Here is a 22,050-nt window from a genome sequence, read left to right as displayed (position 1 = left end):
TAGGATGGTAACTGTTTTATACTTGTCATCAGTCAGGAGCCCTGTAGCTGCTGGGGTGTTGTTTAAGAAATACATCACGGTGTGATATCATTGTTCAAACATCAGTTTGCCTAAACTTAGATATTGTCAATCTGTTTATTTGGCTTCTTGTTACAGTAAACATAAGATATGTGAGTCTGGCTGCTGGCAGAATATATCATACCCTTACAATAACAGGCAGTACAAATAGGTTTGATACATGAACTTCACCATAAACCTGTAATATATAGGTAGTTCTGAGATCATGATACATATAGTAGAAATTTTCAGCCCCGTTATTATAGGCCACAAAGTTTGTCACCAAGCAAAATGTTATCATAAAGTATATGGTATATTAAAATTCAGACTTGCGATAGTGCCAGTTTTTAGCTATTCCTTTTACAGTGAGTTATTTTTTCTCAAGTCACTCAATTAGATTTGCCAGCTGGAATTATGGATTCTAACTAATAGTAGATAAAATTTTATTTGTAAGGATAGTGTATTATTTTTATTCAGATTTCTCAGGGGTGTATTAGTTAAACAGGAGATTGTCTGAGCTCTTGCCATATTTTCCACTTGAAAAACATTTGAAATATTCCTGAAATGCTGGTGGATGAGGGCATTCCTGCCATATTTACAGCCCCAAGGACAGGTATATTTATTGTTGGTTTTTTATATTACAGATTCAGTATCATTCAGAATCTTGTTGGAGTCAGCTCTTTTGTTAATAATATACCTCATCTTCCTGTACTTTTAAGTTAAGAAACGTGAAGCAACCTGCAATCCCAGCATTCTGGAGGTGGAGGCAGAAGGATCAAAAAATTCAAGATCTGTCAAGCATGACAATTTTAATCCTAATGATTGGGAGGCAGAGGCAGGCAGATCTTGAGTTTGAAATCAGCCCGATCTATATATCAAGTTCCAGGATAGTCAAGGTAATATAGTGAGAAAATTCAAGGTCATCCTCAACTACATAGAGTTCCAGACCAGCCTGAGCTACAAAAGACTGTCTAAAAACAAATTGATAGATAATTCAATTTTTAAGCATTCAAATATTTCACCTGGAGATTAAGAGGATGATATTCTTTTCCCTGACTGGTCTTTCTGCTTTTGTGTATAATTGAGGTTTTCACAACAACAACAACAAAAAAACAAAGAAACCCTTTTACAATCTCCAACATGGCAATATGCTGGGAACTCAGCCCTCCCCTCTCCCCTTTCTGAAAGCAGCTTGTTAACACAGGCTTTACATCTATGATAGTGTTCTATTCACTGATTGTGAACATACCTGCCCTTCCTTCAGAGTTTGCAAAACTGTATTCTAAGCTGAGGAACAGAATTTGCATAATAGCTCAGTCGTTTGAAAATAGTTAACAGTACAAAAATGATCAGTCCTAGAGAACACATGCACACTTAAAATCATAATTACTTTATAATACAATTTTTGTGCCATTTGACATGGAGTTGGTTTTACCTTGGCCCATTAAATCACACTAATAGCTGCATGTGGTGGCATATACCTTTAGTCCCAGTCCGTACTTGGGAGGCATAGGCAGGTAGATCTATTTCACACCATTCTGACCTATATATATATACCTACTCAGTTCTAGGCCAGCCAAGGCTACATAGTAAGGCTCTGTCCCAAAACACTAAAGAAAAATATTAACAATAAACTATGTAATTTGTTTAGTCCTCTTTACATACAGTTTTTCTGTTGGTAAATTTTCTCCTGTAAATAAAAAAAATGCATGCATATTGATGGCAAAATAATGTTTGTAGATTTACTCTACTAGGGTGAGTGGGATCGAAAGGATGAAAATTTAAAATTTTTAAAATTATGCCTATCTGTTGGGAGCACAGGTGTCCTTCGTCTAAAAGAGGGTGTTCAATCCCCTAAAGCTGAAATTACAGGTGCTTGTGAGCCACTTGAAGTCGGTGCTAGGAACTGAAGTCAGAGCTTCTGCAAGAGCAGTATATTCACTCTTCACTGAGCCATCATTCCAGGCCCAAAAGTTCTAAAGTTTCTTCCTAACTGCCTTCCATAAAAATGGTTCCCAGATAAAACTTTAAACTCCCAACCCACTTTCCTTGTAAATGATAATGTGATGTGTTAAAGTTTAGGGCTAGCAAGATGGCTAAGCAACCAAAGTGCTTGCCTTTCTTGATGAAGAAAACAGGATGTCACTTTTGTTTCACATATTACTTGTGCGTGCATACACAAAATAAAATGTAAAGCAGTAAAATTCATCAAGTAAGAATTCTATTATCTGGTAAACTTGAATCATTCCAGTGAATTATCATAAGTGTATATGCAGAAGACTTTATAAAAGTGTTTACGTGCTACTTTAACAAATACAGCTAGTTAGGCAACAGATGTCTGTCCCCTGGGCTAGTGAGGCACTTAAGTAGAGGAAATTAATTTCACTAGACTTAGAAGACTAGGAAGTTGAAATGAAAATTGTTTTTCCACACAAGAAACCCTAATTTCAAGATTGCTCACAAGACTAAGAATAGTTATATAAAACACTGAAGAGACAACTTTTATTTTCCTAGCTTCATGTTTCTCTGAAGTCAATATGCTTAATATAAAAAATGAACAAAACCTTTTGTTTTCATTTTTACTATTCTATATGTGGATGCATGGTGCATTTAAAGATCCAAGGAGTGGAGGAACTTTTTCCTCATATAGTATCCAGGAGTCAAATTCAGGTCATTAGGCTTGGTGCCATTTTCTGATGTTTAAAACTTGTATTACACTACTGAAGAGTAACAGAAAGAGGTTAATGAGGTTATATTGGGTTCTATTACAACCCACTAACCAAGTCTGCCACTTCTTTTCCCTCTGAAAACACATCTTCCTTAATGTTAAGGTCATTGTGTCCTATGTAAGCTTTTAAAGAACTGGATTACAAATTGTGGAAAGTGGAATCCACTTAGTGACTTAAAAATCTTAACTATAGGGACTGGAACAATGGCTCTGTGGTTAAAAGCATCTGCTGTTCAGTCATGAGGAGTGGAGTTTGGATCCTAGCACCCACCTTACTCACAAATGCCTGTAACTGCCAACTTCAAGCAATCCAACACCTTTTTCTGGCCCCTGTTGGCACTTGTACTACACTAAGACATGCACATACAAACATTTTTTAAAATCTTAATAATTTAAGTAATATGAATGCATTTTGCATAATTTGGTGTTTTGTTTGTTTGGTTTTTGGTTTTCTAAGACTGGGTTTCTCTGTGTAGCTCTGGCTTTCCTGGAACTTGCTCTGTAGGTAGACCAGGCTGGAGTTCTGGAATTAAAGGTGTGTGCATCCACCACATGGCCTGCATAATTTTTTAAGGTCTGTTTTAGCACAAAAAATACATGCATGTGTACAGTTGATATGTAAATTATACTTCTAAGAGTATGTTTTAACCTAAGAGATTTAACACTACCATTCAAAGGCCTCATGTAATAATAGGTGAAACAGATGACAGAAATTTGTTGTTAAAATCTCTGAACTGGCGGTGGTGACACATGCCCTTAATCCCAGTACTTGGGAGGCAGAGGCAGGTAGATCTCTGTGAACTTGAGGCCAGCCTGATCTACAGAGTGAGCTCCAGAACAGGCTTCAAAGCTACAGAGAAATCTTGTCTCGAAAAACCAAGGGAAAAAAAACCTTGTATCTGTAATTCTATGGTTTGTTAAAATGGTTACCCTTATCTCCTTTGTTCTAATTAAGTAGTAGCAATATTATGTTTCTTGCTGCCCATTGATCCAGATTCCACTATATCTAATGCATACTTTAAAATTTGTAAATATTGTTGGGGCTTTTTGTTGTAGGTCTATTATTATTTAAATCTACTTTAATTTTAAATTCTTATTTTAATGGTTGGCCAATGGATTATATAGCCAGAGGCATCTCTTTCCATGTAAATCACTTCAGAAAGAAATAACTTTTAGGAATCTCTACCAAACCTGGGTAGAGATACTTGTATCTAATTTTAAAAGTCACAATAGATAGTTGTATCAATAAGCTATAATAGGTCTTATCTTACAACTTTATTGATTTAGGTATCATGGTTAGAGAAATCATTAAAGAATATAAAAATGCAAATTGATAAAAACTGCTTTAATATTGCTACAAAAGCCCTCCCAGTCAACAGCAAACAATAAAAATGTTTATCCTAGGACCAGATATAACTTCCTATAAGGCAGCTAGTCTTTACAATTCTTCTTAGGATTAGAATTACAAGAAGTCAATCATTTCTACCCTCTTAAAGGAGGAAAGGTAAGTACAGGCAAAAGGAACTGTTTTAGCTAAGATAGTAATACTCTCCAGTATCAGTGCCTATGAACTTAATAAAGTTTTATTTTGCTTATATAGCTTCAGACCCTTCAGTGTCCTTGACCTGATCTACTTTTGTGAATGGCTCATTCCAGCATTTACTAGGTGACCTGTATTATTAGTCACAGTGTTGACATTGCCTGTGGTGCTGCTATTTGTTCTTAAATCTATTCATACTCCCTGGGTATTCATCTAAACATCTTTAACAATTGTCAGCTGTGGCCTAGATTACTATGTTGAACCCCACGAGTTCCTATTTCTATCTATGTCTTAAACTTGCTAAATTGAATGTGTCATTTTCATTACCACCACAACCTTCGTACTCCCATATCCTCTAAAAGCAGTCTCTAATGTTATCTAGCAGCTTAGGTCAAAACTACAAACAGTATTCTGCTTCAACCTGTTCAGATTACAGGTGCAAACCACTGTACTTGGCTTGTATTAAGGATGTTACGTGCAATCATGTTGAATTGTTTTAATGAAACTGAATTAAAAAAATCCAGAAAAAGCTTTACATTTGAATGTATTCTGTTCCTACAAAACTGCTAACTAGTAACTTTTTGTGTTTACTGTACTACTGCTATGGAATTACTACTAGCTTGGTTGCAGCAGCATAAATCACAGGATTGTCAGGTTTTCATAGAGAAACCAAAATAGAAACTAGGGAAAAATGACAATTGTGCCAGGTTTAATTACAAATAAAAGGATCACCATGTGGCTACATCTCTTCATTCTCATGAATCTCCCCAACTCCCAGGTCCTCCTGACCCTTGTTAAGTATGAATAACCATAGTTGGTTAGGTCAAAACCTGACCTTGATTTGGTCAAAAACACCCTTCAAAGATGTTGATTATAATTCAAAGAGATACAAAACTTAGCACCTCTGTAATATTAAAATAAAAACAAAACAAAACCAACCAAACAAACACCTGGCCCCAAAATACTCATAGCTGCCTGAAGAGGAGATCTTGATCATTTCACTTAGACAGATATTCTCATATTCACAGGAGGCCATCTGGACTTAAATAACAATGAATCCATTACTCATTTCCTCTCCGGCTCTTCTTATGGCTTTTCTTAGACCTGAAATGGGATATAAATGATTACATTAAGGAGCATATGGAAGACAGTCATAGTTTGCTGACACTGATAAATAGAGATGATAGAAACATTAGATACACTTTGTTTTCTTGACAGTCGTGTCTTCCTTAGTTCAGGGTAGGAACTCAAGCAGGAACTTTGGATGGAGGAAAGCTGCTTACTTCCTTGCTCTCTAGCCAGCTTTTTTACATAGCTAGAGCCAACGATTGATGGATGGTGCAGCCCTCAGTAGGCTGGGCCCTCCTACATCATTCTAGCCAGTCTCTCACAGATATTGCCAAAAGCCAGTCTAATGTAGACAGATCCTCAATTGAGATTTCCTTTTTCCCAGGTGACGAGTTGTGTCAAGTTGACACTAAAAACTAACCAACACATCCTGCCTCAAAAGAGCACTCAAGGAAGACACGAAGGTCTGAGTTTCCAGCCTCTACATGCACTCAAGTGCATATGTACATGTTAGCAGGCATGGAAAACACACAAAACAAAATTGTGCTTGGTATGGCGATGCACCTGTAATTCCAGAGCTGGGGAGGCAAAAGTGGGACTGTCCCAGCCCAGTATTAAATTCTTAAAATAGAGGTTTAACTCATACCTTTCAGGAGACTTTGAATGACTCCTATGTCTGTGACTACGGTGGTGACCTACGGAAGAAAAGGTCATTTGGATGAGTTTCTAGAGTTCTCCTACTTGTAGGCTATCATGTCACCTTCCCCAATTCCTGTCATTCAGGTATTACCTTTTGGCCTATAATGAGAGGATACCACTTATTAACAAACCTGTCTGTTTGATTGTTAGTTGTAGCAGGGAATGCAGTAATGAAGTCATATATCCAGAACATTATGGCTAACTTCACAAAACATTACCTCAGGCTTTGACCAAAAGGCCTTATTTTTGCAATTTTGGATAAAAAACCTGCAATCCCATCACCAGAGTCTAATGAGTACCCTCACTTTTAAATTCCATGTCCATCTCCTTTCCCGTTAGGTAGTAGTGCAGTTATGTGTTCTGTGCTATAGGAGTTTCAATGCTCTTTTTAGATTTCTTTACTAAAACAAGCAGGAAAGAGCCCAAATACTATACCTGGGGATTTAGAGCGGGATCTGTGTCGTCTGTCTCGGGATCTGCTTCGATGTCGTCGTGGACTCTTGCTCCTATGCCTTTCTCTACGGGGAGAAGGGCTATGGAAAAAACAGCCAGCTCAGCATAGGTTTTGCAATAAAGACCACCACCACTTTCTTTCTCGAAACCCTCCTCTTGTCAGAAATGACCCAGGACTCACCTTCTTCTTTTGGGGGATCTACTTCGCCTGTGGCAAGAAGAAGAGCAGGTTAGTGCACTGGATACTGGAAATTGTAAAATATAAATAAATAAAATCCACCCCCACCCCTTTTAAGAGGGGAGGAGTGCTGGAAACTCAACAGAGTGGCTCCTGCTTCTTATTTGTATCTGTCTCAATTGTACTAGACTTCTACTTTTAACACTGTAGCCATGCAATTTATTTTGACCAGTGAGATAATAGCAAATACGATATAGATATGAACACTTGCACGAAGGACCAGTTGTCTCTAGAATTCTGTTATCACCTTCAGAACATAACAGACTTAACCTTCTGGAGGATGGGAAGTACAGAGAAGCTGCTCTAGCCATCCTTATTAAGGTTACTCAGTTGTATATCTAAGCCCAGCTTAATTCACTGACCACAAACTAAGTAAATTAAAGAAATAGATTTTGTTTTTCTACCAATGAGGTTTTATAGGTGAAGGTTCAGTAGTAAAAGGGTAACATACACTGGCAAACATTCTCTATAGGCTAATCTTTTTCCTTTCTAAAGTTAGAGTCCTAGGCTGTAGTGTTCTAGCCTTACCTCCTGGGAGACCGACTCCGACTCCTCCTGTAGCGCAGTGCAGGGGAGCGTCTTGGCTTGTCCAAGTCTCGGTAGCTTCTTCGTCGGTGATCAGGTGATGGCACTCTTTCCAGCTTGAAAGAACATGGATGAGTACTGGCTCTTATTAAAAGCAGTCATGTAAGAACATAGGTATTGTTCCCTCTATTCTGTCCCCATGTACATCTTTTAAATGACTTTACAATAGTGATTTGACTACATAGATATGTAGCCCTAGTGACAAAAATCATCACCAGTATTGGCAACTGACAGGCGGTGGTGGCACACACTTTTAATCCCAAATTTGGGAGGCAGAGACAGGTGGATCTCTGGGATTTGATGGCCAGCTTAGTCTACAAAGCAAGTTCTAGGATCCAGGCCTACACTGAAAAACCCTGTCTTGAAAATCAGGGAGAAAAATACTTATTTCCTTGATCTGGATTTTCAGTGTGAAAGAAATAGATGAAAGATTAGTAATGTTAACACAAAGTCACAGTGGATTTTAATCTTAATTTCCTCTTTAACAAAAGTGTAGGAGTGGGAGTTGGGCATGGTGGTATATGCTTTTAATCTCAGCAGTCTAAGGCTGAAGCAGTTGGATTCTGGTCTATATATTTCCAGGACAGCCAGAGCTACATAGATTCTGTCTTGGGGAGTCAGGAGGAATTGTAGCAATACCCAGATTATTAGTTACCTACTTCTTGGATAAATACCTATATTTATGTTTGGTACATAAGAGGTTAGATGTGTGTAGAGGCTAGAACACACCACCATCATATATAAAGAAAGGAAGCTATCAAAGCTGTGAAGATAGAAAAAAAAATCTCAGAAGTCTAGTTGGATAAGATGCTTCTGCTAGCCAAGGGATTAAGTATCTACATGGATTAACATACCAAACTTGCTTAAACTTTGGTGGTTTAAAATGTTACCCTTATCAAAAAAAAAAAAAGCATCACTTTGGGAGGATACTACAGAACCAACTCATGGCTTTGTGTGCCTATCTTCCTTCATAAGAAACTCATCTGTTTTTGTAGGGAGACAGTATCCCTTACTTGTAGCCTTTAAACTGTTATGAAAACATGCTGATTTGGAAGGTTTCCTCTTTATGAATATTCCACATTAAAAAAATGAAGATTTGAAAGTAGAATACTTTCTAACACACTTAGGCATTGGCCATCAGTGGATCCTAACATTACAAGTGAGATAAGGCCAATGGGATGGCTCAGTGCCCATGCCCACAAGAGAAAGACAACATTAGAAATAAGGAGAATATGCCAGCCAGACATGGTGGCTCACATTTAGCACTTGGGGAAACCGAGGCAGGAAGACCAGGCATTTGAAGTTATTTTAGGTTATGCAGCATGTTAATGGCCTGCTTGGGTTACATGAGACCCTGCCTTAAAAGGTAAAACAACTACAAAGAGCCTGTATTTGGTTCATTTCCCAGAGAAGAGTACATCATCCTTGCATCACTTCACTCTAAAGTGAAGTGATGTATTTCATTAGAATTGTCCCAGGATCCATGTCAACATTTGTACTTCCTCTCTTGTTTATTTTATGTTTGTTTTTCCTTGCATGTATTTTCTGTGCACTGTGTATGTGCAGTACTTGTAGAGGCCAGAAGTGGTTGTCCATTCCCTTGGAACTAGAGTTACAGCAGACATACCTGTATGCCTCTTAGTATTTTTTTTTCCTGAAAACTTACTTTAAATTATTTCAGAAAGGACAAACAATACTATTTATATTTAATCCGAAAAAGAGCTTACTATACTCTCAGCAGCATATTCAGTTACTATGTGTTCTGGGATTGTACCTAATTTTATTGTTTTAGTTTTCTAAGAAAGGGTCTTGCTAAAGGTAGTCTGCAGCCTCCTATGCAGCCCAGGCTAGACTTCAAACTCCTATCTGTCTTTATCTCCTAGGTGCTGAGCTTACAGACCTGTACAACCACACCCAGGACTTAATGTTTCTGTAGTATGGCTATTAGATTTGAGCTAGTATATATGTATATATAAAGATTCATTTATTATGTATGCAGTTTTCTGTCTGCATGCATGCCTGCAGGCCAGAAGAGAATGCCAAACCTCATTACAATGGTTGAGAGTTCCCATGTGGTTGCTGGGAATTGAACTCAGGATCTCTGGAAGAACAGTCAGTACTCCTAACCTCTGAGTCATCTCTCTAGCCCCCTCCTGTATTTTCAAAACTGCAAATGGAAATCATGAATTTCCTTTACTCTGTGTGTGTGTGTGTGTGTGTGTATGTGTGTGTGTTTGGTACTAGGAATTGAACCTAGGGCCAGGCTGGTCTATATAGTGAAGCCCTCCCCCACCCTTCAAAAAAAAAAAGAGAAAAAATGGAAAACAAATGTTTTTACATTAGCAACAATAATAACAAAACCAAACCAAGGGATTTAGGTACAAATTAAAAGGGATAAATCTAGGACTGAATGTAGGTAAATTGGACAAATTTACACATAAAACTTCTTTAAGACCTGTAAAGGCCTAGACACTATGTTTACAGTTATTGATGCCATTACCATCTCTGTTTCCCATGATCCCATTACAAATTCTATGCATTTTAAAAAATTTTTGAAAATGGTAATTATTGTTTATACTGGATGTGTACTCACATACATACACATACTTGCATGTATGAGTGCCCTTGGAGACTAGAGCGTGTTAAGATTCTCCTGGAGCTGGAGTTAGAAGTTTTGGTGAGCCACGTCACACAGGTGCTATAATCCAAATTCCAGTCTTCATGCCTCAGCAGTCAGTACTCTTACCAGATGAGCTATCTCTTCATCCTCTCAATGTAACTCTAATCACAATCCCAGCAGATTCTATCCTTTCTATCAAGAGAACAATGAACCTGAGGCTGAAGAGATGGCTAGCTCAGTGGTTTAGAGGACTTGTTGCTCTTGCAACCCACACCCTCTGCAAGAGCAAACATGAGGGCTTCACCTGTTTCTGCTTCTCTGGAGAGGTAGAATGAAAGGTGTGTACTACCATGCCCAGCAGGCTTACAATTTCTTTCTTTCTGGCCCTTTCTATGCTTTAGCACTACTTTACTATAAATACTTTCACATTAGTTTTAATAGTTGTTTAACAGTCTATCTGACTCTGCAATCATTGGCAGCTGGGGAGTTTGATTGTTTCCTTGCTTTTCAGCAGTATAATCACTAGTTCTGAAAAACCATGACTGTGCAGCAGGTAACTTCCCTCCTTAGTGTTTGTTCAAGCATGCCATTTTTCCCAAGTTTTCTAATAGCTACTATTCATTAACAAATTATATGGAAATATAGTAAGACCTTCATGAACACCACAACAATCTTCAAAAAAAAGTACTATTATTCTTTGAGACTGTGGATTCAGTCCCTCACACAAAAGGAGAAAACTCAGGCCTATTAAAATCAAACCACTGGAGCTGGGCGTTGGTGGCTCACACCTTTAATCCCAGCACTCAGGAGGCAGAGGCAGGTGAATCTCTTGAGTTCGAGGTCAGCCTGGTCTACAGAGTAAGTGCCAGGATAGATAGGTTCCAAAGCTACAAAGAAACCCTGTCTCAAAAAACCAAAAAAAAAAAAAAACCAAAAAAAAAAACCAAAAAAAAAAAAAAAAGGTCATACCATACCACTGCTATGACACAGCAGAGGCATTCAATTCAAGCCAAGGATATTTGACTCTAAAGGTCATCTTTTTTGTTGCTATTAATTTGTATTTTGTATTTCAATACTAGTTACCCATCCCTCTTCTCCGCCTCCTCCCCCTACTTCCCCCCTACCCCACCTCCCATCTGCTCCTTAGAGAGGGTAATGCCTCCCCTAGGAGGTCTGTCCCATCATCTTGTTGAGGCAGGACCCCCCCCCACAGCCATCATCATCATTTTTTTTTTTTTTTTTTTTTTTTGGATTTTCGAGACATGGTTTCTCTGTGGCTTTGGATGCTGTCCTGGAACTCGCTCTGTAGACCAGGCTGGCCTCGAACTCACAGAGATCCGCCTGCCTCTGCCTCCCGAGTGCTGGGATTAAAGGCGTGTGCCACCACCGCCCGGCCATCATCATCATTTTTAGGCACAGGACTGTGATCCTAGCATTCCTGAGGCAGATCTGAAATGCCCATCTAGCCTGATACATACAATAGGGCCCTCCTTGTCCAAAAGGACCCTAAAAGTAATCACAAAGGATTTAAAGAGGCTGGGTGGTAGCGACACATGATTTTCATCCCAGCAGTTGGGAGGCAGAGGCAGGTAGATCTCTATGAGTTTGAGGCCAGCCTGGTCTACATAGTGAATTCCAGGACAGCTAGGGCTACATAGAGAAACCCTGTCTAGAAAAACAAAACAAAAAAGAAAAAACAGTAGTTGAAAAGATTATCATTAATTAAAACTAAAGCTTGAAAAATAAAATAGGGGCTATTTCCTTCTTTCCTAGCTCTTACCTTCTCATCTTCCTCTTCCTCCTCTTCACTGGACTCCACATCATCCATATCCTCTTCCAGAGCACTAACTCGAGGCTCCAGCTGCTCAGCTTCCTCCAGCACATAGCGTTTCTATAGAGAACATAGCAAAAGTTAATAGTCTCTACTACTTCTTTCAGTTCCTGACCCTAACACTGAGCTTCTGGAGTTGATAGAAAAGTCGTGTAGCTATGTAGCAACAGCTTAGGTGTAATATTATTACAATTCAAGACTTTCCTGGAAGTTAATATACATAAACAGAATGCTAAAGAGAACAAAGTCATTTTCAATTGGTTCTGTTTCCTGTGGTCTTACACTATACTATAAGTATGGAATGTCAATCAGTTTGTGTGTAGTCTAATGTTAACCTCAGGGCTGGAGAGATGATTCAGCAATTAAGAACACTTGGCGTACTTGAAGAGGACCTGAGTTCAGTTCCCAGAGGGTCCAATGCCCTCTTCTAGCATTCTCTAGTGGAAGGTGAGAACTGATTCTCAGTAACTGTCCTCTGGCCCTTATATGTCTTGGCAAGCACACACACACACTCCAATAGTAATGACAGGTTAAAAAAAAGGTAAATGTTTTAATTTTATAGACAAGTTTGTTAATCTGTGTGATACATGTACAAGAATGTGCAAATATTTGTGCCCATGCTTACTTATGGAAGGCCAGAAGGGCCTAGGATGTCTTCTGTTGCTCTCTGTCTTGCTGAACAGACACTGGAACCCTGTCATTTTGAATATGTTATCTGACTAGTCAGTTCTGAGAATCTGTCTCTGCCTGCCAACCCTGGGTCACAGGCCCTTAGCAGCCATGCTTTTGACACGGATGCTGGGGTTTTGAACTTAGGCCCTCATGTCTACAAAACAAGCATTCTTTTTTTTAAGATTTATTTATTTATTATGAATATAACATCCTGCTTCCATGAATGGATGCGCGCTAGAAGAGGCACCAGATCTCATTATGGATGGTTGTGAGCTACCATGTGGTTGCTGGAAATTGAATTCAGGACCCTTGGAAGAACAATCAGTGCTCTTAACAACTGAGCCATTTCCCCACAGGGTGGTTTTTTCCATTTTTTTTTTTTTTTTTGAGACAGGGTCTGGCCATGAAGGCTTGGTTGTCCTAGAATTAGACCAGGACAGCCTAAACTTCAGAGATTACCTCCCGAGATCTGGGATTAAAGGCCTGTGCTACAACATCCGTTCAGTGGAGGCTTTTTTTTCTCTCTTTCAATATTTAAAAATTTATAAGTGTGAGTATGTGTGCCAAAGCAGAAGACCACCTTGTATGTCACTGCTTGCCTTCCACTTGGATGGCAGGGTCTTCTTTACTGTGGTGTATACCAGATTATCTGACTCTGAGCTCCTGGCAGTTATCCTGTCTGTTTCCATCTCCCAGTAGTGACCTGCTAGGATGGCTGCTGCAAATGCTAGCTCTGTGAGTTCCGGCGATCTGATCAGGGGGTCAGCTTGTGCAGTAAGTGTTTTACCCACTAAGTCATTTTTTTAGCCCTAAGGTTCCCTCTGTGTGTGTGTGTGTGTGTGTGTGTGTGTGTGTGTGTGTGTGTGTGTGTGTGTGTGTGTAGCTAAGGCTTCCTAAATAGCCACTAGCTGTCTTGAACTCAGCATCTCCTTGTTTCAGCCTCTGGAGTACTAGGGATTACAGGATATGTACCATCTTATTTAACTTGCTTTTTCTGACATAACAATGAACACTGTATGTACATTTAAGTGTTGAAATTTTCACTACAATCAAGATAGTAAATCTCTTCCATCCCTTTAAATTGTCCTGTATGTCTACTTGAAAGATGTAAGGGAGGAACAAGTGGAGACGGTCACAAATATCATGACTCAGCTGGCTTCTTTTCCTCTAGTTACATATTGAGCAGAATGACTTCTTGATGCCTTCCTTCCTTTCTTGTCTCATTGTGTAGCCCTGGCTAGCTTGGAACTTCCTATGTAGATCAGGCTGGCCTTAAACTTATAGAGAATTGCCTGCCTCTGCTTCCTAAATGCTGGGACTAAAAGCATGCATCACCATATCTGGTACAGTTTATTTTCAGCAAAGCTGGCTTCTTCCCCCCTCTTTTCTTTTTTCGAGACAGGGTTTCTCTGTGGCTTTGGAGGCTGTCCTGGAACTGTCTTGGTAGTCCAGGCTGGTCTCGAACTTAGAGATCCGCCTGCCTCTGCCTCCCGAGTGCTGGGATTAAAGGCGAGCGCCACCAACGCCCGGCTCCCTCTTTTCTTTTTAGCAGGAATTTCCCATTTTATAGATAGGGTTCTATAATAATTCAGGAACCTAGTAAATCCTTATCCAGTCAACTCTCCATCACAGCATATTTCATTTCTCTTTAGAATATCCTTTTTTTCTCTTTGTATTTTGCAATGGTAGTTTTTTGTTTTTGTTTTTTTTAACGATAGTTTAAAACTAAAAACTGAAATCTTAGTCAGGCTGGTGATTCAAGCCTATAAACTTAAAGACAGGCAAGAGAACAGCCAAGTTTATATGGTCAACCCCAGGCCAGTTATTGCTATATGGTCAAGACTATCAAAAAACAAAACAACACAAGAAACAACACACCACCAAACACCCCACAACCTTGAAGGGTTGGGATGTGAGGCGGGAGGGTAAACAAGTTCAGAGGACTGAGAGCTCATTTTCTCATTCCAAGTTACTCCAGCTACAACACCTGTGATAATACATCCTGAAGAAGAAACCTTTTCTCTAAACGTTCACTTCCAAAGCCCTACTCCTGAAACATTAACTGCTTCATCTCATTTCCTATCCTGTATAAAGTTCAATATAAGGACTTACTAAGACAATCCTTCAGACCTCAGTGTTTCACTACTCATTTCTGGGAAGCAAAAGGTGACTCTTATAATAGACCCTTGTCACATACCTGTAGCCGGGGCAAAATGATATCACAGACTCTCTCACTGTGCAAAAGTTCATCAATGAACTCATCCACGTGCATCAATTCAAACTCTGGAAGAGAAGATGATTAGTTCAAGCAACCTGGAAATGATAGATTTAGGTAACCAAAAAGTCAAGGAATCATTTTATACGACGCTCCCTACAAGCCACAGCTCTTTGCTTATTCTGGAGATGGAGACTGAACCTGGGGCCTCGTGCTTGTCTAGCTAGCACCCTGCCACTGAGCTAAATCCCCAACCTCTTTTAAAACATTTTAATTACACTACCATTTATTTATTGCACATGCACACACGCATAGTATATGTGCAGAGGTCAGAGGAAACCTGACCCTCTTCTCTCCTTTCATCATCTGGATCCCAGACTTAAGTCAGACTTGACAGGAAGTGTCAGCCCAATCAAGCGTCTCTAGGAGCCAGGGACTAAGGAATGAGGCTGTTCCAAGTAAGAAAAGATGGGTTGTAGGTATAGTATAGTTCAGTGGTAGGGCATCTGCCTTGTATGTATGAGGTTCTAGGTTCAGTTCCTATCAACACTATAAAATAAAACCAAAAACAGGAGACACAAACATAAAAGTAAACACAAACAATATTGAATTATGTAGGATAATACTGAGTAGATAACTCAAGATTAAGTAACTCAAGTTAATTCTAGTAGATCATTTAACTGTAATTTCTCACATCAAACCATAATATCCCTGAATATACAATATTTCTCTTTTAGGGGCCTCTGGTGAGATAGCCCAGCAGGTAAAAGCACTTGCCACACAAGCCTGATGATCTGAGTTTGATCCCAGGAACCCACGGTGGAAAAAAAGGACCAATTCTTAGATTAGTTTTTGACTTCTACATTTGCACCATAGCACACAAGTGCTTATTTACAATCATAATTACAAACACATAGACACACAAAATAAAACATTAAAAGAATATTATCTTAGTTTTATACAAGTGACTTTGCATACCTCTATCACCCTACTTAAAGGAAGGGCTGTGTCCATTAGGGAGCGTACAGGGATGCCGCTTAACATATTGTCATGTACGGCACTACCACAGACCAAAGATTTACCCAGTCAAAAATGTCAATACTTTGAGAAGGATCATCTTAGTTTACTACAATATAGGCAACTTGTTCAAAAATGACCACAGTCATACCCATCTGATCCCCTGGCTTATCACCAATTCTCAGTACATTTTAGTTCAGTGAAGAAATATATTAATAAAAGTTTAATGTACAATACAGATTTAGAATGCCTAAGACAAAAAATCCTAAATTTGAAATGATCTCAAATCTGAATGTCTTTGAACACAGACATGATACTTACTCATTATGTTTTGGATTTTGAAGTGTTTGAGGTTTCTGGATAGAGATGCTGATAGTCTGTTTATACACTGTTTCAAAATCTAAAATACCCTGAAATCTGGTTCTAAGCCATTCTGAATAAGGGATATTCAACTTACACTAAATTTTCAACCTTCTATACTCCACCTAGTCTACCAAGTATAGCATGAATACAGTCCTAGATAAGTAGCCTGCAGGGGGAAAAGAAGTGAAGCTGTAGCTGAAAAATTACTTTGGACAGGCTAAGTCAGGTTTTATAGAGAAACCATTTTTGAAGCTTCTAGATCTTGTGGATGGCACAGGTGTGGAAGATATGTCTGATGTAAGTCAGTGTTTACCATAATATGTAGCTGGAAAGGGAGGCAGCCATGTGCCAAAAGCGTTAAGGCCAACCAGTGGTGGAGATGTGAAATTTGGGTGAAGACAGTAACTATGCAGATGAAGAGGAAGGTTTAGTGTATGTGAAAATACAAATGGCCGAGGAGTCAGAGTCCAGGGACTTGGTATCATACTCACCCCCATTGCGGTTCTGGCTCTTGATTTTTCGATAGTCATTGTACAAAGGCTCCAAGTACTTGTAGCAATCAATTGCAGTTCCCGTCAGCCTCATGTAAAGCGCCCCCAACATGCGGACATACCTAACAGAGAGGACATTGAAACAACAGGCCATCCTAAGAGTTCCTGAGTCTTATAACTGGCTTTTCTCATGACAATAGTAGATAAAAGTGTTTTTTTTTCCCTTCTTTTTACCAGGTAAGAAAGCCATAATATTGAGGGTACCATAGAACAGATGATGGCTAAAATATGGAGACCTAATGAGTTTTCTAATCTATGGATTACTGGCTACGGGAGCTTGGTACATTTTGCTCAACTTTCAGATATATCTTCTGTAAAACTTCACAGAATTAGCGTAAGATTCCAAAAAGATAACAAATTTAACACAAGGCATTATATACATTTTACAACAATGCTAGAACAAGCATACATAGCCACAAACAGGTTCTGGAAAAAGGTCAAAGTCACAGAGGTTAAAACTCTGATTTCATGTATTATTAACTTTGATAGTAGACATGTACTTGTTCTAATACGAAGAGGCTGCAACCAAATTTACTGTCTTGGTGCCATAAATAAATGTAAGGAAAACTGTGTCAGAATGGCATGAGCATGTGTTTAAGTCATTACAAAATTATCTATTTTTCTAGCTATTTTTTTTGTACTATTCCTTTCTCATGTATCCAATTCTCACTCAAGTCTCCATCTGAAATCCAAGCTTCATCGTATGAAAAGAGCAGTATAACGGAGAATATACACTCTGACATGAGTTTTAGCTGAGGTCCAGCACCCAGGAGGCAGAGGACAGAGAACTGCCATAAATACACGCCAGCCAGCACTACCTTGTGAGGCACTATTTCAATTAAAACAAAAACCACAAAAAGAAAGTGTACTCTGAAGCCATTTTGCCTCCCCAATTCACAATGGGGGATAAAATCCAGACCCCTGCATTTCTTCTACTACCAAGCTTTATCTCAGCTCTAGACCTGCCACATACTCGTCTGACCTTAGGCAAATTACTGACAATCTCTCCAGGAGTCTCAGTTTCTTCACACGTAAAATTGGTATTGTATTTTTTAATTGGTGGTGTGACTAAAAAAAGAATCAGTAAGTATAAAGCCCTTAAAACACATCACGGTACATGATCAGGTATTATACCTGACTCTGAACTCCAAGAGAATGGATAGTAAACATGGAGCAGTTTATTATGGTTACCATGTATTGGTAAGCTTAAAAAAATTAAAGACTGTCACAGTCAATAGGTACCAAAGTTTGGATAAGATACAGATATAACCTGTTAACTAAAATTGTATGTTATATGACCCCATAGCTATTGCCTATCAACAAATCATTTTGATGAGACAGTGTGGGTGTGTGTAGATGTACATATATTTGTGTGTATTTATTTAAGTTGTGAAGTACTTTTGGGGGAGGGAGAAGTTACAAAGACTGACAAAGTAGGTCTACATAACCTCAACAGCCAACCACAACTTCAAGGGCAAAAGCCTGTGAAAAGTAAGAAATATAACACCCAGTCCTACTAACAAAGCCAAATTCTGAACCACTAAAATTTTTGTACTAGTCAACATTGTACTCACTTGAAATCTTCATTTTTTATGAACTCAACAATGATATCTTTCTCAGGTTGAATTTGAAGCATCTTCAAGGTTAAACACAGGAAAGGGGTTGGCTTTATGTTTCCACCATAGACACCACCCACAAACCTTAACTCCATGGCTTTGTCGACTACAAGCTCAGCTGAAATACACAAATAGTGACATCTTAGACATAATAAAGGTTTTAGCTTTTCTTGGTTGGAAGGTGAAAGAGTTAAAGGCTTAGAGCTCCTAAATAGTCAACAAGAATTTAATATTGGGAGAACAGGTACTTATTTACAATAGTAATAAAAATGACTGCTGGAACTACCCCATTGAAAAAAGAAATACCCCTTATCCCAGTCCCCATTGTTTGTAATCCGCCAAGGAAGGGTGTGGCCCATGAGTCTGCAATCTTTATCCAACAAATCGTGGAGGAAAAAGTCCTGTCATTACTATCAGATGCTGGGCGGTGTTGACGCACGCCTTTAATCCCAACACTCGGGAGGCACAGGCAGGTCATCTCTGAGTTCGAGGCCAGCCTGGAACAGTTCAAAGAACCTAAAGAAACCCTTCAGCATCAAGAAAGTGACTGTCAGATTTGTCTGTGTCCTCTCTAGGACAAAGTCTAGGCACCGAGCAATTTACGTGAATGGTTGACATTCACTCTTTTGCAGTACCAACACCCTAAGGTCTATCCTTCCTCATTGGGTTACGAGAAACCAGCCGCAAAGCCGAGACGCGGGTCGCACTGCCACTCACCCGTAAGTCCAAAGCACTCTTCTTTCCAGTACTTTGACTCATAGATTCGAGTCCGAATGATTTTCTCCACCAAGTACTGAGGGTTGGTGCCATGGATGCTGTGGGCATCCTTGACCGTACGGTTCGCCATTTTAGAACGCTTTCAATTCTATTTCCGTCGGCTTCTTCAATACGTCACATCCAGGTCTAAAAAAGATCTCCAGAGGCTGGGGAAACCCTTTCAACCCCTGAAAGCGACCCGCTAGGAACCGGAAACTGCGACGCTAAACACTTGTCCGGGACTACGCAGGGCGGGCATCAGCGATGGCGGAAGTACGTCATGAGCCCTCGGTGGGCGTGGCGAGGTGTAGGGAACGCCAATCGGAATCAAGCTGTGGGCGGAGTTACGGCTTGTGGCGCGAAAAGGTTTTGCTCTGACTTCCAGTCCTGCTCAGGCACGTGCTGTGCGTTCGCGGCGCGGCTGGCTGTCCCGGACGGGCGAGAGTTGTGCAGCTCACCGACTGCCTGGACTGGAGTCGGTGGCAAGCGCAGGGGAGCGGCCGGCCCTGGCAAGCTTCGGCGTGGTGAGTGCGACTCGCGGCCCGCCGGCCGTTCTTCAGACTTAATGATTTCGTTCCACACACAGGCGCCAAGAACCTAGTAAGTGGCGGGCACTGTTCTCTAGGAGCGAACAGACCCTCCGAGTATCCACCAAAGTCCTGCTTTGCGGGAAACCGAGTGCTTGCCCCGTGGGAGCCGGAAGTCCACCTCAGAGACGTGGGTGGTGCTCGCCCTCGGTGCCTAAGGCTTTTTTTCCAGAGGCGTGTGCACTGCCTCTGCAAAACCCTCGCAACCTTTTTCTGGAACGGCGGAGCTGATGCTGTTTACCCACTAGTGATTGCGCCCAGAGAGAAACTTTCTCTAAGTCACCTCTTGTGACTTTGGTGTCTCTCCAAATGGGTTGCTTTTGGCCGAAGCTTTCATCACCAATCACAGAAGAGAACGTCGGATGGCCCGTGTTCTACTTTCTAGGGTCTAACTTAGAACAGAATGTCCTTTTCTTGTAAAGTGGTTGTCCTAAGACTTGAGATGAGATTCCCGTTCAGGATCAGTACGAGTGAAACTGCAATGATGAGGCCATTTTAATTGTCCATAGAAGTCGAATAGTCGTACATTATTCTCTACTGTATTTTTGTTTTTCGAGACAGTATTTCACTGGGAAGTACTGGCTTTCCTGGATCTCGCTCTGAACCAGGCTAGCCAAGAACTCAGAGACTGCCTCTCCGGCTCTGGGATTAAAGGCGTGTTCCACCATGCCTTGATTTATAGAATTATTGTGTATTTATCTGTTTATTTACATTTTGGTTTTTCGAGACAGGGTTTCACTGCGTAGCTCTGGCTAACCTGGAACTCACTCTGTAGACCAGGCTAGCCTCTAACTCAGAGATCGGCCTGCCTCTGCTTTCCAAGTGCTGGGACTAATAATGGCTTGGACGACCACCATCCGGCCAGAATTACAATTTTTTAAGAGGTGTATTAGAAGACAATATTTAGATGTTGGGAAGTTTCTGAATTATGTGAAATTGAGTTCAGTGTTTTGGATTGAACTGTGAATTATGTAACATTGAGCTGTACTTAAATAAAATGCTTATCTTTATATTTGAATCTAAGAAAGTAGTGTTAATCAGATTTAGGATCATAGCCTGTGCTCTAGCAAGCCAAGTTCTGCCACTTGTTCTCAACATTCCAATTAAAGAAAAATTATGACCTGCAAAATGACACAACCAATATTTGCCCTTGACATTAAGCTAGAATCCAGGAACTCAGAGGTTGGAAAGAGAGGACCTCCTTCCTCAAATTGTCTCGTGTCCACATGTGCTTTGGCACCTGGTAAACAAGTACTTTTTTTTTCCCTTGGGACAGTGTTTCTCTGTGTAACAGCCCTGGCTGACCTGGAACTCAGTTTGTAGACCAGTCTGGCCTGGAAGAGATTCGAATATCTGTGCCTCCTGCGTGCTGGGATTAAAGGTGTGTGCCAATCTAGCAAAGTAAATGTTTTTTAAAAGACAAAATAGTGAGAATCAGAAAAAAAAAGATTTCTTCAGTATTGCTACATTGGAGGGAGGGGGCCAGAGAGAGAGCCAGTGGCCCTGCCTCATTCTGTATTCTCAGTCCTGATGTGAGGCTAAGGTTTAAATAAAGGCAAGTGTGCCTTAACTAAGTAGTCTGCCAAGTCTGCCAGAGATGCCCTGACCACCATTGTCTCAGACAAGTTCCTCTGGCTTTCCCTAGCTTCAGCCTTCCTGGAGCAACAAATTTTTTCTTGGGGTCCATTGTTCAAGAGTCAGTTATAGTAGGGTGGACATGGGTTTGTTATGCAGTATTTTCCCACCTTATTACTGATTATCTTAGAGTAGTACTTAGCACATAGACCTCAAGTAATAATGGTTAAATAAAAAGACACTATTATCTCTATTTTGTGGATTAGGAAATTGAAGCCCAGTGGACCTGTCACTCTTTTTTTTTTTAAGATTTATTTTATTTATTATGAATACAACATCCCACCTCCATGTATGTCTGCATGCCAGAAGAGGGCACCAGATTGAATTGTAGATGGTTGTGAGCCACCATGTGGTTGCTGGGAATTGAACTCAGGACCTCTGGAAGAGCAATCAGTGCTCTTAACCTCTGAGCCATCTCTCCAGCCCCGGACCTGTCACTCTTATTGGGAATCGTAACTTAAATTTTTAAGTCAGAAGTAAATGCTCTGACATAATGTCTAGTTTCTCACTTAATACTATACAGAAGGTAAGGCAGAACAGTCATTGACATCTGGCTCTTCCAAATTAGAGTTAAGGCTGTGTTATCTGTAAAATTGGGCCTATTGGCAGGGTTGTGGTAGAGCATGCCTTTAATCCCAGCATTTGGGAGGCAGAAGCAGGCCTGGTCAAGTTCCATGACACCTGGGACCGTTATACAGAGAAACCCTGTCTCAAAAAACAAACAACAACAACAAAAACAAAACAAAAAAATTGAGACCCTGGCCGGGCATTGGTGGCACACACCTTTAATCCCAGCATTCAGGAGGCAGAGGCAGGCGG

General features: G+C 40.1%; 2 protein-coding genes across 2 annotated transcripts in view; one reads left to right on the top strand and one right to left on the bottom strand.

The window, feature by feature from the left end:
* Positions 1-4,041: 4,041 nt before the first annotated feature.
* On the bottom strand, positions 4,042-19,245 carry Prpf38a (pre-mRNA processing factor 38A). The gene is made up of 10 exons (XM_040756997.1): positions 18,971-19,245; positions 18,212-18,371; positions 16,578-16,699; positions 14,689-14,774; positions 11,769-11,879; positions 7,312-7,424; positions 6,727-6,753; positions 6,528-6,625; positions 6,040-6,088; positions 4,042-5,429 (listed from the first exon to the last, which is right to left on the bottom strand). Exons 1-10 carry the CDS (start codon positions 19,098-19,100, stop codon positions 5,387-5,389), a joined length of 939 nt encoding a protein of 312 aa, XP_040612931.1. The 5' UTR covers positions 19,101-19,245; the 3' UTR covers positions 4,042-5,386.
* A 105-nt stretch (positions 19,246-19,350) lies between these two features.
* The window catches only part of Orc1 (origin recognition complex subunit 1), a 24,774-nt gene continuing 22,074 nt past the window's right edge, over positions 19,351-22,050 (top strand). The window contains exon 1 of the mRNA XM_005072135.4: positions 19,351-19,533. The gene's annotated coding sequence lies outside the window, so the exon portion shown is untranslated. The remainder of the gene's footprint in view (positions 19,534-22,050) is intronic.

Source organism: Mesocricetus auratus, unplaced genomic scaffold (genome assembly GCF_017639785.1).
Source record: "Mesocricetus auratus isolate SY011 unplaced genomic scaffold, BCM_Maur_2.0 Super-Scaffold_100014, whole genome shotgun sequence".
Lineage (NCBI taxonomy): Eukaryota > Metazoa > Chordata > Mammalia > Rodentia > Cricetidae > Mesocricetus > Mesocricetus auratus.
This window is presented reverse-complemented; position numbering and strand designations above follow the sequence as displayed.

What these genes read in the sequence shown, in the direction of transcription:
- Prpf38a (XM_040756997.1), bottom strand. Translation starts at nt 19,100, where the DNA reads ATGGCGAACCGTACGGTCAAGGATGCCCACAGCATCCATGGCACCAAC. An exon ending in TCATTTTGCCCCGGCTACAG is followed by an intron (nt 11,880 to 14,688) that starts GTATGTGACAAG and finishes TGTTCTCTATAG; the next exon opens with AAACGCTATGTGCTGGAGGA. An exon ending in AGATCCCCCAAAAGAAGAAG is followed by an intron (nt 6,626 to 6,726) that starts GTGAGTCCTGGG and finishes TTTTTTCCATAG; the next exon opens with CCCTTCTCCCCGTAGAGAAA.